Below are 14140 nucleotides of genomic sequence, written 5' to 3' on the forward strand. Positions count from 1 at the left end.
TTGTACGTATGAACATACGGTAAATTTCACGCTCATCAAGCGTGCCCAAAATGCTAGTATCTTTAAAAACAGCACCCAACTTCAATAATGCATGCCTCAGCACTAGCTTTCCTTGCAGCCCAATCCTCATTGCTCAAAAACTCAACCAAACAACCATTGAAATCCCTCAAAACATTGATTCATCGACGCCCCAACACCAATAACACTTTGAATCAACGATAACAAAGCAGGTTTGCCCTTAAAACTCTCACTTCTCAATAATATAACAAATTTAGGCAATACCCTTTGTAAATGATACAGTAGTAGTATGATAGGGATTAGGGAAGTTGATTTATCGATTTAATGTCACAGAAAATATGAAAAAAATTCACATCTAGTTCAAAATAGTTCATTAGACATAGATTAATCCATTAAACACAAGAAAACGTTCACACAAAGCAATTTTGAAAGACATAAAACCAACTCAAAACAAAACCATAACACATATATCATTCACTAGGCATTCATATCTTATTCATTCAAACACCGACTAAAACCGCATCATTCTGCATCATTTTCACATCATTCTACTGGGATAAGTCATAGTTTGGCCTTTATATCTTCTTTACATATGTTCATATGCAAAATGGCGAAATTGTATGGTAGATAATTATATGTCACAATTTTTGCACGTATGAACATACGGTAAATTTCACGCTCATCGAGCGTACCCAAAATGCTAGTATCTTTAAAAATAACACCCAACTTCAATAATGCATGCCTCAGAACTAGCTTTCCTTGCAGCCCAATCCTCATTGCTCAAAAACTCAACCAAACAACCATTGAAATCCCTCAAAACATTCTAGTTCCGATTCATTGACTCCCCAACACCGATAACACTTTGAATCAACGATAACAAAGCAGGTTTGCCCTTAAAACTCTCACTTCTCAATAATATAACAAATTTAGGCAATACCCTTTGTAAATGATACAGTAGTAGTATGGTAGGGATTAGGGAAGTTGATTTATCGATCTAATGTCACAGGAAATACGGAAGAAATTCACATCTAGTTCAAAATAGTTCATTAGACATAGATTAATCCATTAAACACAAGAAAATGTTCACACAAACACAAAGCAATTTTGAAAGACATAAAACCAGCTCAAAACAAAACCATAACACATATATCATTCACTAGGCATCCATATCTTATTCATTCAAACACCAGCTAAAACCGCATCATTTCTGCATCATTCAATTGGGATAAGTCATAGTTCGGCCTTTATATCTTCTTTACATATGTTCATATGCAAAATGGCAAAATTATATGGTAGATAATTATATGTCACAATTTTTTGTACGTATGAACATACGGTAAATTTCATGCTCATTGAGCGTGCCCAAAATGCTAGTATCTTTAAAAACAGCACCCAACTTCAATAATGCATGCCTCAGTACTAGCTTTCCTTGCAGCCCAATCCTCATTGCTCAAAAACTCAACCAAACAACTATTGAAATCCCTCAAAATATTCCGGTTCCGATTCATCGACGCCCCAACACCGATAACACTTTGAATCAACGATAACAAAACAGGTTTGCCCTTAAAACTCTCACTTCTCAATAATATAACAAATTTAGGCAATACCCTTTAGGCAATACCCTTTGTAAATGATACAGTAGTAGTATGGTAGGGATTAGGGAAGTTGATTTATCAATCTAATGTCACAGGAAATACAAAAGAAATTCACATCTAGTTCAAAATAGTTCATTAGACATAGATTAATCCATTAAACACAAGAAAACGTTCACACAAAGCAATTTTGAAAGACATAAAACCAGCTCAAAACAAAACCATAACACATATATCATTCACTAGGCATTCATATCTTATTCATTCAAACACCGGCTAAAATCGCATCATTTCCACATCATTCTACTGGGATAAGTCATAGTTCGGCCTTTATATCTTCTTTACATATGTTCATATGCAAAATGGCGAAATTGTATGGTAGATAATTATATGTCACAATTTTTGTACGTATGAACATACGGTAAATTTCACGCTCATCGAGCATGCCCAAAATGCTAGTATCTTTAAAAACAGCACCCAACTTCAATAATGCATGCCTCAGCACTAGCTTTCCTTACAGCCCAATCCTCATTGCTCAAAAACTCAACCAAACAACTATTGAAATCCCTCAAAACATTCCGGTTCCGATTCATCGACGCCCCAACACCGATAACACTTTGAATCAACGATAACAAAACAGGTTTGCCCTTAAAACTCTCACTTCTCAATAATATAACAAATTTAGGCAATACCCTTTAGGTAATACCCTTTGTAAATGACACAGTAGTAGTATGGTAGGGATTAGAGAAGTTGATTTATCGATCTAATGTCACAGGAAATACGAAAGAAACTCACATCTAGTTCAAAATAGTTCATTAGACATAGATTAATCCATTAAACACAAGAAAACGTTCATAACATAAAACCAGCTCAAAACAAAACCATAACACATATATCATTCACTAGGCATTCATATCTTATTCATTCAAATACCGGCTAAAATCGCATCATTTCCGCATCATTCTACTAGGATAAGTCATAGTTCAGCCTTTATATCTTCTTTACGTATGTTCATATGCAAAATGACGAAATTGTATGGTAGATAATGATATGTCATATCTTCTTTACGTATGTTCATATGCAAAATGACGAAATTGTATGGTAGATAATGATATGTCACAATTTTTGTACGTATGAACATATGGTAAATTTCATGCTCACCAAGCGTGCCCAAAATACTAGTATTTTTAAAAACAGCACCCAATTTCAATAATACATACCTCAACACTAGCCTTCGTTGCAGCTTAATCCTCATTGCTCAAAAACTCAACCAAACAACCATTAAAATCCCTCAAAACATTCCGGCTCCGATTCATCGACGCCCCAACATATAACACTTTGAATCAACGATAACAAAACAAGCTTGCCCTTAAAACTTTCACTTCTCAATAATACTAGTCAGTGCTACGCACGTGTCTCTATTTCTCTCTACTTTACGGTCTTTCTCACGTCTCTCTTTATTTTACGCAGATATTAACTATTTTGCCATACCAAAAGACAAAAGGACAAAAAAACGAAGTGATTGCCCTGTAGTCGGCGATATTAACGATTTTTGCCATTGCCCTACTGTAGCTAAGGGTCGCGAGAATTAAAATATTTTAGATAACAATAGGCAATACCCTTTGTAAATGATACAGTAGTAGTAGTATGGTAGGGATTAGGAAAGTTGATTTATCGATCTAATGTCACAGGAAATACGAAAGAAATTCACATCTAGTTCAAAATAGTTCATTAGACATAGATTAATCCATTAAACACAAGAAAACGTTCACACAAAGCAATTTTGAAAGACATAAAACCAGCTCAAAACAAAACCATAACACATATATCATTCACTAGGCATTCATATCTTATTCATTCAAACACCGGCTAAAACCTAAGCAACCTTCACTTCAATAGTCTTGGGTTTCTTTGGTTCTGGAGGAGGTTTCTTCTCGACAGTGACAATCAGCACACCATCTTGACAGATTGCCGAAATTGCTTCCATATTAGCATTCTCAGGCAGAGTAAATTTCCTCATAAACTTGCCAACCCTCCTTTCAATCCTCACATACTTAGCTCCTTCTTTTTCTTCCTCCCTCTTTCGTTCTCCAGTAATCACAAGCACATTGTCTTCCTCCAACTGAACCTTGATATCACTAGATTTCAGCCCCGGCATGTCAATGACGAATGAATAGGAGTTTGGGTATTCTTTTATGTCTGCTGGTGTTGCTGCCATTGCCTTTGCATCTCGGACATAAGTGCGCGTTGGTGCATTGTTTGATTTATCGGATTCGTCAGACATGTCCATCATTTGGTGAAGAGTTGAGAAGAGTGGGGCGTCGATAAATCGCAAATCCATCTTCACTGGTAGCACGCGAGAGTAACAGACGCTTGATTCAAAGTTTGGTTTTCAGATAATTTGATTACAACTCGATGATGAGATTGGCTTATGGGGTTTGTGGTTATATAAGTGAGAACAGGAGTTTCTAGAGAGGTAAAGAAGTCTGTTGGGTTCGAGACTTCGAGGAGGTTCGAAAGTTAATTCTTCTAATCTTCTGCCAAGAAAGCATCCAGAACCTTGTGGAAATTTCTTACGCATAACATGACCCCATACCAAGAACTGTATAGGTCAAGGCCCAAAATAATCAACATATCCAATAAATCGGACCCCCAGAGGCCCAAATTCTTCAGTAAGTGCAAATTTTCACCGTGGATGCCCAAAAATTGAAGTATATTTTGAGAAACATACAAAACATGAAAACAGAAAGCGATGTAGAAAAACAGCCGAAAAATATTGATGATAAAAAAAACAAACCAAAAAGGTTGTAAATTTGTACAATGAATTGGGATGGGACCTTTTCCGCAAAACGGTGACTTTTAATTGGCATAAACGAAAATCTAAAAACATTTTAGTCATAACAACAATTTTTTAATGGTGCAGAGCAAATTGTTGTGTGATATCAAAATATTGGATGTATCAGATATTAATATTTTATAAAACATGGTTATTATTTGCCCGTAAAAGAAAGTGTTGAAGTGCTTAATGTAACAGAAATAATGATGAGATTATATTGTGTGCCTAAAACCTTGCAATCAAATACATAAATTTTGGAGAGTCACAACTAAATGATTAATTACCAATTGGTTTTGGTTTTAAGTTGAATCTTTAATATATAGAAAAACGAGGGGTCGAGTGAATAGTGAATGTGCGTGGATGTAGGGCCATTTTGGTCATTTCATATTTTTATTATTTTTTAACTTTTGAAGGGTAAAATAGTAATTTAAAGTTTATAAGTTTTAAAAAAAAAAAGTCTGTGAATCCCACGTGGGTACCATGTGCACAGTAGCTAGTACCCAAATTAAATATTGTACCAGAGCGGCGAAGAATACTATTTCTCTAGCCCAAAAGTCCCATCCCATCGTACACCACATTTTAAAAAAAAAAATCTACATGTTAGGTTTAAAGATACGCAACACGTATATAATCCTATTCTGAGTGTCTAAAGCCATATAATTTAATATATATAAATATTGTAACATTTTCACTTATCACTAATTGGTTTTAAGTTAGTAGTCCAAATTCAATAAGAAAAAACAGTCATTTTCACTTTCTCATAACATTGACTTCGTCCAAAAGCGTCACATTTCTCTTCCCCAAAGGCAAAGTTCAGAGCATTTCTAGGTGGTGGTAGCATACTTTTCATATTTGAAGAAAAAATTTGAAGAAATTGGTCGCAAATTTCGACCAACTCTAGTTGATCGCAAATTTTGCGAGCAAATTCACTTGACGGGCCAACCCTGCGCGACATTAGTACTGGCGCGCGACAGTACTAATGTCGTGTGCTATGTTTAATATAATGTCGCGCGACAGTCGGACTTTTGTCATTTCACAACTTTTTTTTCAACTTAAGTCACTTTAGTTCTAGGAAAAAAATGAGTTCCGACGACGAATACGTCTATAATAACCAAACACGATGGAGTAGTGACGGTGAGGAAGAATAAAACAGTGGTAATAGTGCATACGTTTGGAACAATCCCATTGGTGATCTAGATGATCATGAACCAACCACTTCTGGAGCTGGAAATCAGGGAGCTGAGGCTGACGATCCATTGCTACTTCAATATCAGCAAGTCGATTTTGAATTTCCTACAGAGGCTATTGATTTCAGCCATCTTAGGCCGGTGTCTAAGAGGTTTCATGATAGGCATGTCTCAAGAGTTGTTCTTGAACAACAGGTATGTATTTTAATTTCATAAATTAGTAGTAGTAGTAGTAGTAGTTAATTTTAGTAGTTAAATACATATAATTTTATTTTTATTTTTTTAATTTTAGTTTCATTTTGCGTACATCAGAGATGTGTTATGTATCGGGTTCGGTGCACTCCACGTGCGCTTAATACGTGGTGGGATGATATTAAGAAAGTCGGTGCACTTGACCATGTTAGAGATGCAATTTTAGCGACTCCCTTTGCTCATCTAGTTGACATCCCTTACAATAAGACTGACATTCAAGGAGTTATTAATGGTTTAGTTGAAAGATGGTGGGATAGTACAAATACTTTTCACTTCCCTCAGGGAGAGTTGGGCTTCACTCCATTAGATTTTTGCATGATATCTGGTTTGAGTATAGGATTAGGTAATCCGTTGAGATGTAGCAATCAATTCGAGTTGTGCCCAAATGATGACTTTCTTCCCTTTGTCGACCGAGGAGTCATATGACAAATCTTTGTGTTAGGATTTCGGTATCAAGGTCGCATACATTACACCGTTGACTACCCGATTCAGATTGCAGTTTTGATAGATTATTTGTCACTTGATTCTGATGATGGTCAAGCACATGTTGATGAGTATGTAAGAGCTTTCTGTATGTATTTGATGGGTGTCTTCTTTTTTTCCTTCTGGCTATTCCACGATTAACTTGGGATATCTAGCCAACTTTGAGCACTTGCATGAGTTGGGCGGTATTGATTTTGGTGGAGCCATATACTGCCATTTGTTGCGTTGTTTAATAGGGCTTCTCGGCAGACTGGTGTTGTCAGTAGTCCCCAGATGGGAGGGTTTGTCATTCTCTTAGAGGTATGGTTTTATGAGTATTTCCGTGCTGCAAATCCTATCCTCACAGAGTATACCGATGAGAGGCCGAGGCTCAGGGCTTGGCACGGACCTCGTCGAGCTCGTCTGACCAGTGAGATCAGTCATAACATAACTTCTGTCTGAACCCAGATCGAGCTTAGCACATAGGCTTCTATTGTTTTGAGGCCTTGGAGGACATCTGTGCACATCGGCGCGAATGACTGTAGATATGCATTGTTCATTTCTCATAGGAGGATGGTATTCACTTGTGGGAGTGATATGGAGTGGTATTTAGGGGATAGATGTTATAGACAACTCACACAATACTTTGGTATCCCCCCTGATCCGCCTACCCATGTATCAGAGGCTAAGGACATGACTTTAGAGCAAGTCATCGAGAGTAACATGCATTGAACTTGGCTACAGGCTTCTGACCTAGTTACATTGCAGACTTATGAGCAATACTACCGTTACTGGTTTAGGGTGTCTATTGGTCATTTGCTCCCAGTTGTAGGTCGTACAGGCAACATTCATACGGTTAGCAATTTAGGTGTCAGACGTGAATTCCAGATTGGCCAGCCGTCACAGCCGACATTTCAGCCTGGACCTGTACACACATTTGTTCCAACGCCAGATCCCCCTCAGTCAGAGTGGCCTTGGGTTTTCAGTTTGAGCGATCCGAGTGGCCAGACGATTTACCAGCCCATTTCTTCTATTGATGACACTCACGTCGTACAGTTAGAGCCTGACCTTGGACATCTATCTTTGGTAATTATTTTTATTGGTTTTGGTTTATTATTTTTGTTTATTATGAAAATGTCATAAATTATTAATGAATAATTATTTTATAATGACTTATGCATGAGTTATGAGACAAGCATTCGTGTAAATGATGGCTTGCGCTCCTCAGTATTCGCCTACAATGTTAAGAGAGAGAGACTTCTTTCCCAGGCTCATGTGGATTATGACGATTTGCAACGCCAGATTGATGAGTTACATGCTCAGATTGATCGCACAAGGGTGAGTTCATCACAAATGATGACCGCACGGAGAGTTCAAGATAAGGACAATCGAGGAGGAGTTCATGTAAGACATATAAGACAGTCTAGGAGGTTGTTGTATGACGATTATTATTATGATGTGTGATTTAGAATTGTTCATTTGATCATTTTGATATGTTGTATGATTATTATTATGTTGTGTGGTTATTATTATGTTGTGTGATTTAGAATTTACTTCCTTTGATTTAGCAAATGAATTGCAATTTTTATTAATAAAACGACAACTAATACATGATTGCAAAAACATAAAATAAAAATAAATAAATAAAAAACAACTATTACATATCACCCTTATTACATACTACTAGAGTTACTCTAGTTATCAAGCCAGTCATCATTTTCTTCATCATTAACTTCTTCGTCGTTGGAAGCATCATTTGTACTACTTGCTCCAGCCTTTTTTTCATATTTAGCTACAATTGCATCTTGTTTTAGCTCTAAAAGCCTTCGCAAACGAAGATTGACATTGTCGAGTGACATTGCCAACAACCTAGTCTCATTTTCCTCCTCTCTAATACGGAGTTTTTATTGCTTCAAAAATAACTTTTTTTGTATCTTCTCTTGCTTCAATTTCATCATACTTTGAAATTGCTCATTTTGAATATCTTCTTTATTTCTTTGACTTTCTTTAAAAGTTTCAAGAAATTCATCCATATTTTTAGCAGTGGATGCAACATTACCCTCGATAGTAGAAGCAACTTTCTTGTTCTTCTCAATTTCTTTGCTCTGCTTCCTACCGACCGACCTCTCCAAAAAACCTTTGGTACTGCTAGGATCGTATTCCGAGTACAGTGAAGGTGAAAGGGGTAGAGTAAGGCATTGAAGGGGTTGGAGTTGAGGGTAAAGAATCGAAACCTTCAACATCTCCGGATCTTGCTTTCTTCTTTGGTCTTGGAGCAAGCGTTTCGTTGCGTAACTGAGTTCTTTGCCACTTTGGCGTATTTTTTACTAGATTATAACAATCTTGCCATATCCATGGTTTTCCAATAGTAGCTGCATAAGTTGTTGCTACGTGAAAGCTATGTTTATTAAAAAAAAATCAATATCAAGTAGTATATAAAACGAAGTATAAACAAATCTTACAATGTCTTCACGTCCCCACCCGCTTGGAGGTTGTTCTTCAAGCTTTCTTAGTATAGCATGATATTTGAACGGTAAAATAATCGACCAACGTTGTGAGACTCCCTTCCACTTATGATTGTGGTCAAAACCTTGAATGTCATTCATCCTAGCCATAATTCGTTCACAATAAACTTGACCCAATTGATCATTCCTTACTATAGGATCTTCTCCAATCTCAATCAACGCTTTAGTAAGAGCAATATTTTCTTCATTTGTCCAACTTGGACCCCTTCCTTATTTTGGTTATGATATTGAGAGTGTTGTGTGTGAAATGGTTGAGAGTGTTGTGTGTGAAAATGAAGAAGGAGATGAGTATGTAGATATATGGATGTAGAAATCCGGCCATTTTTTGCCCGTTTTTTTTTCCGTTGGAGCACACGACATTAGGAGTGGCGCGCGCCAGTAGTAGTGTCGCGCGACAGTGGTAGTGGGTAGTTGTGGTCAAAGTCAAAAAAGTGGGGCGACATTAGTACTGGTGCGCGACATTACTATTGTCGCTCCGCATCCGCATCCAAACCTCTAAATTTGCGAACAAGAATGCGAACAGACAGGTTATGCGACCATGAATGAGGCCACCTAGAGATGGAATTCCGGGAAATTCTGAATTTTTTCTTCAAATATGAAGAAAAATACATGTTATACTACTACCTAGAGATGCTCTTGGTGGCTTTATATTTGGTCGCATCCTTCAAATTTGAAAGAATGCGTCGGAATTTTCCGAAATTCTATCTCTAAGTGGTAGCAAATCCGGTCGCATCACCTGCTTGTTCGCATTCTTGTTCGCAAATTTGGCAATTTGATCTGCGGATGTCGCTACGCTACCATTGCAAATGTAATTTTTTTTTTTTTTTTGACTTTGACCAAAGACTACGCCACCCCGATATCATTGTGCGCCACTACTAATGTCGCGCGAGTTATTTTTTTTTACCTTTTTAATTTGGTGCGACAGTGGGAATGTCGCATGAGTTTTTTTTCCAACTTGGGGGCGACATTGGTAATATCGCACGACAATATCAATGTCGCGGAAGGTAGTCCTATTCCAAATTTGCAAATGAAATTTGCGAACACCTAGAATTAATTGAAATTTGCGACCAGTTTTTTCATACTTTTTCTTCAAATATGAAGAGTATGGTACCACCACCTGAGATGCTATGAGGGAAGTAATTCATCAGTTGCAACAATCCACATAACAATACACTAAAAAAGAGAAAAACACATTATTAGTGCACAGTGCATAGTGCCAAAACTCCAATATCATCTGCCTGAAAAATAAAAATACCGATCAATAATATAAAATATTATTGTAGTAGAGACTTGATTCAAGCCCAGACCAATCAATCTTTCGGCCCAGGTCGTGTATTGGGCTTTCCACCAATCAATCCCGACAACATATGAGAACAATCAACGTGGCAGTATGGATAAGGCAGACACGTTACCCATTGTGTCAAATTCCTAAAACCCTAACAATCATATCCAATCCCCCGCCACCACGTAACTACTATATATTCCCTAAACACACCCCTCTCTTCTTTCTTTCCCTCTTTCTCTCTCTTCCCTTCAATCGCCGTAACCACAAACACTCTCCATAAACTCTCTTTTATTTTTTGGCTGTAAATAGAACTTTTCGATCCGTTTATTTCGGTTTATTAAATCTTTTAATACCCCCACACACCTTTTGTATCAACTTTGCATGCTATAACAAATCCTCCTTTTTTTTTCTCCGGCAAGATCGGCTCTACTCTCCGACGAGTTTTTCCGGTCAGTAGTCGGAGATTATTCTTCCTCAAATGATGTCATCACTCCTCTTGTTTTACTCGGTAAAAAAGTCTGCATCATCACTACTAACTAATGTTTGATCTTCTTGTATTCTTCATTCAATCTTTTCGATCTAACAAGTACTCCTTTCCACAAAAGAAAAAAACAGTCTGTACGAATCATCGTAATATAAATATCGAGTAGGTCAATTTGGTGTTATTGTGGTTTTGGATGAATTTTGTACATAATAGTTGTTGTTCTAAGCTTATTTGAGTTGAATACTAAAAGTGGCGAAAATGAGTTTGAACGCGGCCGAGGAAGATTCGGCACAAGAAATACATTTACCAGCCGATATAGATTGGAAAATGTTAGATAAATCGAAATTTTTCTTCCTCGGGGCCGCGTTGTTTTCTGGCGTTTCCGCCACTCTTTACCCTGTTGTAGTATTAAAAACGAGGCAACAGATATCGCAAACTCAGGTTTCTTCCGTTAAAACTGCGGTGTCTATTGTGCAACACGAAGGGATTCGTGGTCTTTATAGAGGTTTTGGGACTAGTTTAATGGGAACTATTCCGGCTCGAGCTTTGTATATGACAGCGCTTGAGGTTACGAAAAGTAATGTTGGGATTGCTACTGTTCAGTTGGGTTTTCCGGAACCTACTGCAGCTGCGATTGCTAATGCTGCGGCTGGTTTAAGTGCTGCTATGGCTGCACAGCTTGTTTGGACTCCGGTTGATGTTGTTAGCCAACGGCTTATGGTGCAAGGTGGGCACAATTTCAATTCTAGTTCCTGTAAATATCGAGGTGGGATTGATGCGTTTCAGAAAATTTTAAAGTCCGATGGTCTTCGAGGTTTATATAGAGGATTTGGGATGTCGATATTGACATATGCACCCTCAAATGCTGTGTGGTGGGCATCTTACTCTGTGACGCAAAGACTAGTATGGGGTGGATTTAGTTGTTATTTTCGCAGAAAAGATAATTATTGCAAAGACGAAAGTTGTACTAGTAATGGTAATGGTTATAGTTTCCGGCCTGATACGAAAACTGTGGTGGCCGTCCAAGGACTTAGTGCAGCCATGGCTGGTGGCATTTCGGCATTAATTACAATGCCCCTCGACACAATTAAGACAAGATTACAGGTCTTGGATGGCGATGACAATGGGCGAAGACCTCCTACAATTGGACAGACAGTTAGGAATTTGGTTAGAGAAGGTGGATGGGCCGCTTGTTATAGAGGATTAGGTCCTCGATGGGCATCCATGTCGATGTCTGCTACCACTATGATCACTACATATGAGCTTCTTAAACGCCTTTCAACTAAGAACCAAGAGCACTTGACTTGATTAACTGAAAAATGTTATGAATCCTTCATGTAAATTTTGTTTCATATTTCTGTTATTTCTCCTAACCTGTTTGCCCACAGGGCTAATGAAAATATATGCAGGTTTGCCTGTATTATGTGTCTCTTTCATGTTTTAATGGCATTTTGTGCTTTTTAATGTAAAACAGAAGGTTCTGTGTATTTGAAGATTTTTTATTTTTATTTTTATTTTATTTTCCGCTACAAATCACATCTTTTATCTAACAAAAAGAACGGTGTGGGACGAAGGACCCTATCCGACGGCTCAAAATCTTTTTCAACATGACAAATTCAAGTGATTTAGGGGCTTGTGCAATTTTGTTAAAACACCCAATATCTTTAAGATCTATCCAGAAAGTCAACAATTATGGCTGGGCTTAAACACTAGGCTAGCCCATATACTGTTGGGCCTCCAAATTTGACATGGTGGGCTTATGGATAATGGGAAATTGGGTTGGCCTTGATTGGGTTTTTTGCTGCCGAAGGTGCAACGAGTTGTTCAGTGCCGTACGGCACAGGCAAACCCTAGTATTTATATATTATAAAATTAAAAGGGTACACTGAAAGTCAATATTTTGGTAAAGTACTCATGTAACTATAAGCCCATTTAGCTAGATCATGAGTCTCACCATTAAAACATCTTCTTAACCATCTAAAACATGAAAACTTAACATTATTAGCAGTTCTGATAATTGCTTTCGTAATGCTTTGTAAAGACCAAGCAATACTAGACTCATGGGAGCTCAAACTGTTGATAACGTTAATGTTGTCCCCCTCAAAAAGAAATTTTCCTCCTCCTAAGTGTTGCTTTCCCATTTCAAGCACTACCGCGCAATAAGTTCACTCTCCTCACGACTTTCTTTGTGAATCTCCTCACTGCAGCAGCAAGTAAAGTTCCTTCTTGATTCCAAGCCATAACAACAACATATCCTGACAGAGATCTCTTATTGAAAGCAGCATCAAACCTAATATTTACATAATCAGGCATGTCAGTAGTGTTACTTATATGATAATGTAAAGTAGATATATTATTATTGTTACTAGTAGATGTTGAAGCATGTGGGCTATGGTTTGAATTTATATTCCTAAGTGTAGTATTAATAGAAGAAGTAAGGTTTGGATTCTCCCTGTCAAAAGCTTTGAGTCTTCTTTCCCATTAAATCATAGTAGTGATTAGTATAGACCCCATATCCGCTGCTCCTTTATCAAACTTATCCAAATTCCTATTATCCCACATAGTTTGCATTAGGGTGCATGCATACACACACAAATTTGCTATGTCAAGGACTTTGTTTTCACACCATTCCATGATCTCATCCACCCATCTTCTAATGGACCATCCTCTGTTGACCTCTGTTCGTAAACCCAGTGGCGAAACAAACCACAAAGCTTTAGCCCAATCACATTCAAAAAAGATGTGTTCTACTGTTTATTTTTGTCTGAAGCAAAAGCGTTCCTAATCTTCTTCTGTATCTTCTCTCAAGTTGGCAATATTTCCATGTATAATTTCCACATGAAAACTTGTTCCCTAGCTGCCAAACGAGCTCTCCAAATTCTTCTAATAGTTTTTGTTTGAAAAGTAAAGTCACTTCTCTCCCAATCTTTTGCTTTGAGCATATGAAAAGCAGATTTGACAGAGAATTTTCCTTTAGTAGCGGGCCACCAGATTAACTCATCTTCCCCACCATCATGTAGTCTGATGTGTGTTCCCTTAATAAGCTCTGCTACTATAGGATCAAAAACTTCGTCAATAAGTTGATCATTCCATGCTGCTCCTTCTTTATTCATGAGATTTTTTACTTTCCAGTATTTCTGGATCCCCACTGGTGGGTGCAAATCCTTTATCAGTATAGGGTGATCATGGAGCATAAGCCAAGGATCATTGAACACAGAGGTACGAGCACCATCTCCGATGGTCCAAATAGACCCTTTATGCACCAGATCAAAACTTTTATTGAAGTAAGAGGCATTAGGTGGTAACTTTTGTTCTGCTCCCATACCTTTTTTTTTTCATAAACCGCATGAAAAGTTTTAAACCAGATGAAATTCTCATCCATTAAAGCTCTCCAATTTTGTTTGGCTAATAGAGCTTTGTTCATATCAGAAAATTTCCTGAAATCTAGTCCTCAAAGGACTTAGGTTTGCAAAGTTTATCTCATTCAATAGCATTGACC

The 14140-nt window shown here is 37.5% G+C and overlaps 2 protein-coding genes across 2 annotated transcripts; one reads left to right on the plus strand and one right to left on the minus strand.

The window, feature by feature from the left end:
• Positions 1-3324: 3324 nt before the first annotated feature.
• LOC147512339 (17.3 kDa class II heat shock protein-like) lies at positions 3325-4107 on the minus strand. Its single transcript, XM_086595310.1, has one exon. The coding sequence runs from the start codon at positions 3949-3951 to the stop codon at positions 3487-3489; it is 465 nt and encodes a 154-aa protein (XP_086451436.1). The 5' UTR covers positions 3952-4107; the 3' UTR covers positions 3325-3486.
• A 6246-nt stretch (positions 4108-10353) lies between these two features.
• On the plus strand, positions 10354-12128 carry LOC147512340 (uncharacterized). Its single transcript, XM_086595311.1, has one exon. It carries the CDS (start codon positions 10900-10902, stop codon positions 11947-11949), a length of 1050 nt encoding a protein of 349 aa, XP_086451437.1. The 5' UTR covers positions 10354-10899; the 3' UTR covers positions 11950-12128.
• The last annotated feature ends 2012 nt before the right edge of the window (positions 12129-14140 follow it).

Source organism: Coptis chinensis, chromosome 3 (assembly GCF_015680905.1).
Source record: "Coptis chinensis isolate HL-2020 chromosome 3, ASM1568090v1, whole genome shotgun sequence".
Taxonomy (NCBI): domain Eukaryota; kingdom Viridiplantae; phylum Streptophyta; class Magnoliopsida; order Ranunculales; family Ranunculaceae; genus Coptis; species Coptis chinensis.

What these genes read in the sequence shown, in the direction of transcription:
- LOC147512339 (XM_086595310.1), bottom strand. Translation starts at nt 3,951, where the DNA reads ATGGATTTGCGATTTATCGACGCCCCACTCTTCTCAACTCTTCACCAA.
- LOC147512340 (XM_086595311.1), top strand. Translation starts at nt 10,900, where the DNA reads ATGAGTTTGAACGCGGCCGAGGAAGATTCGGCACAAGAAATACATTTA.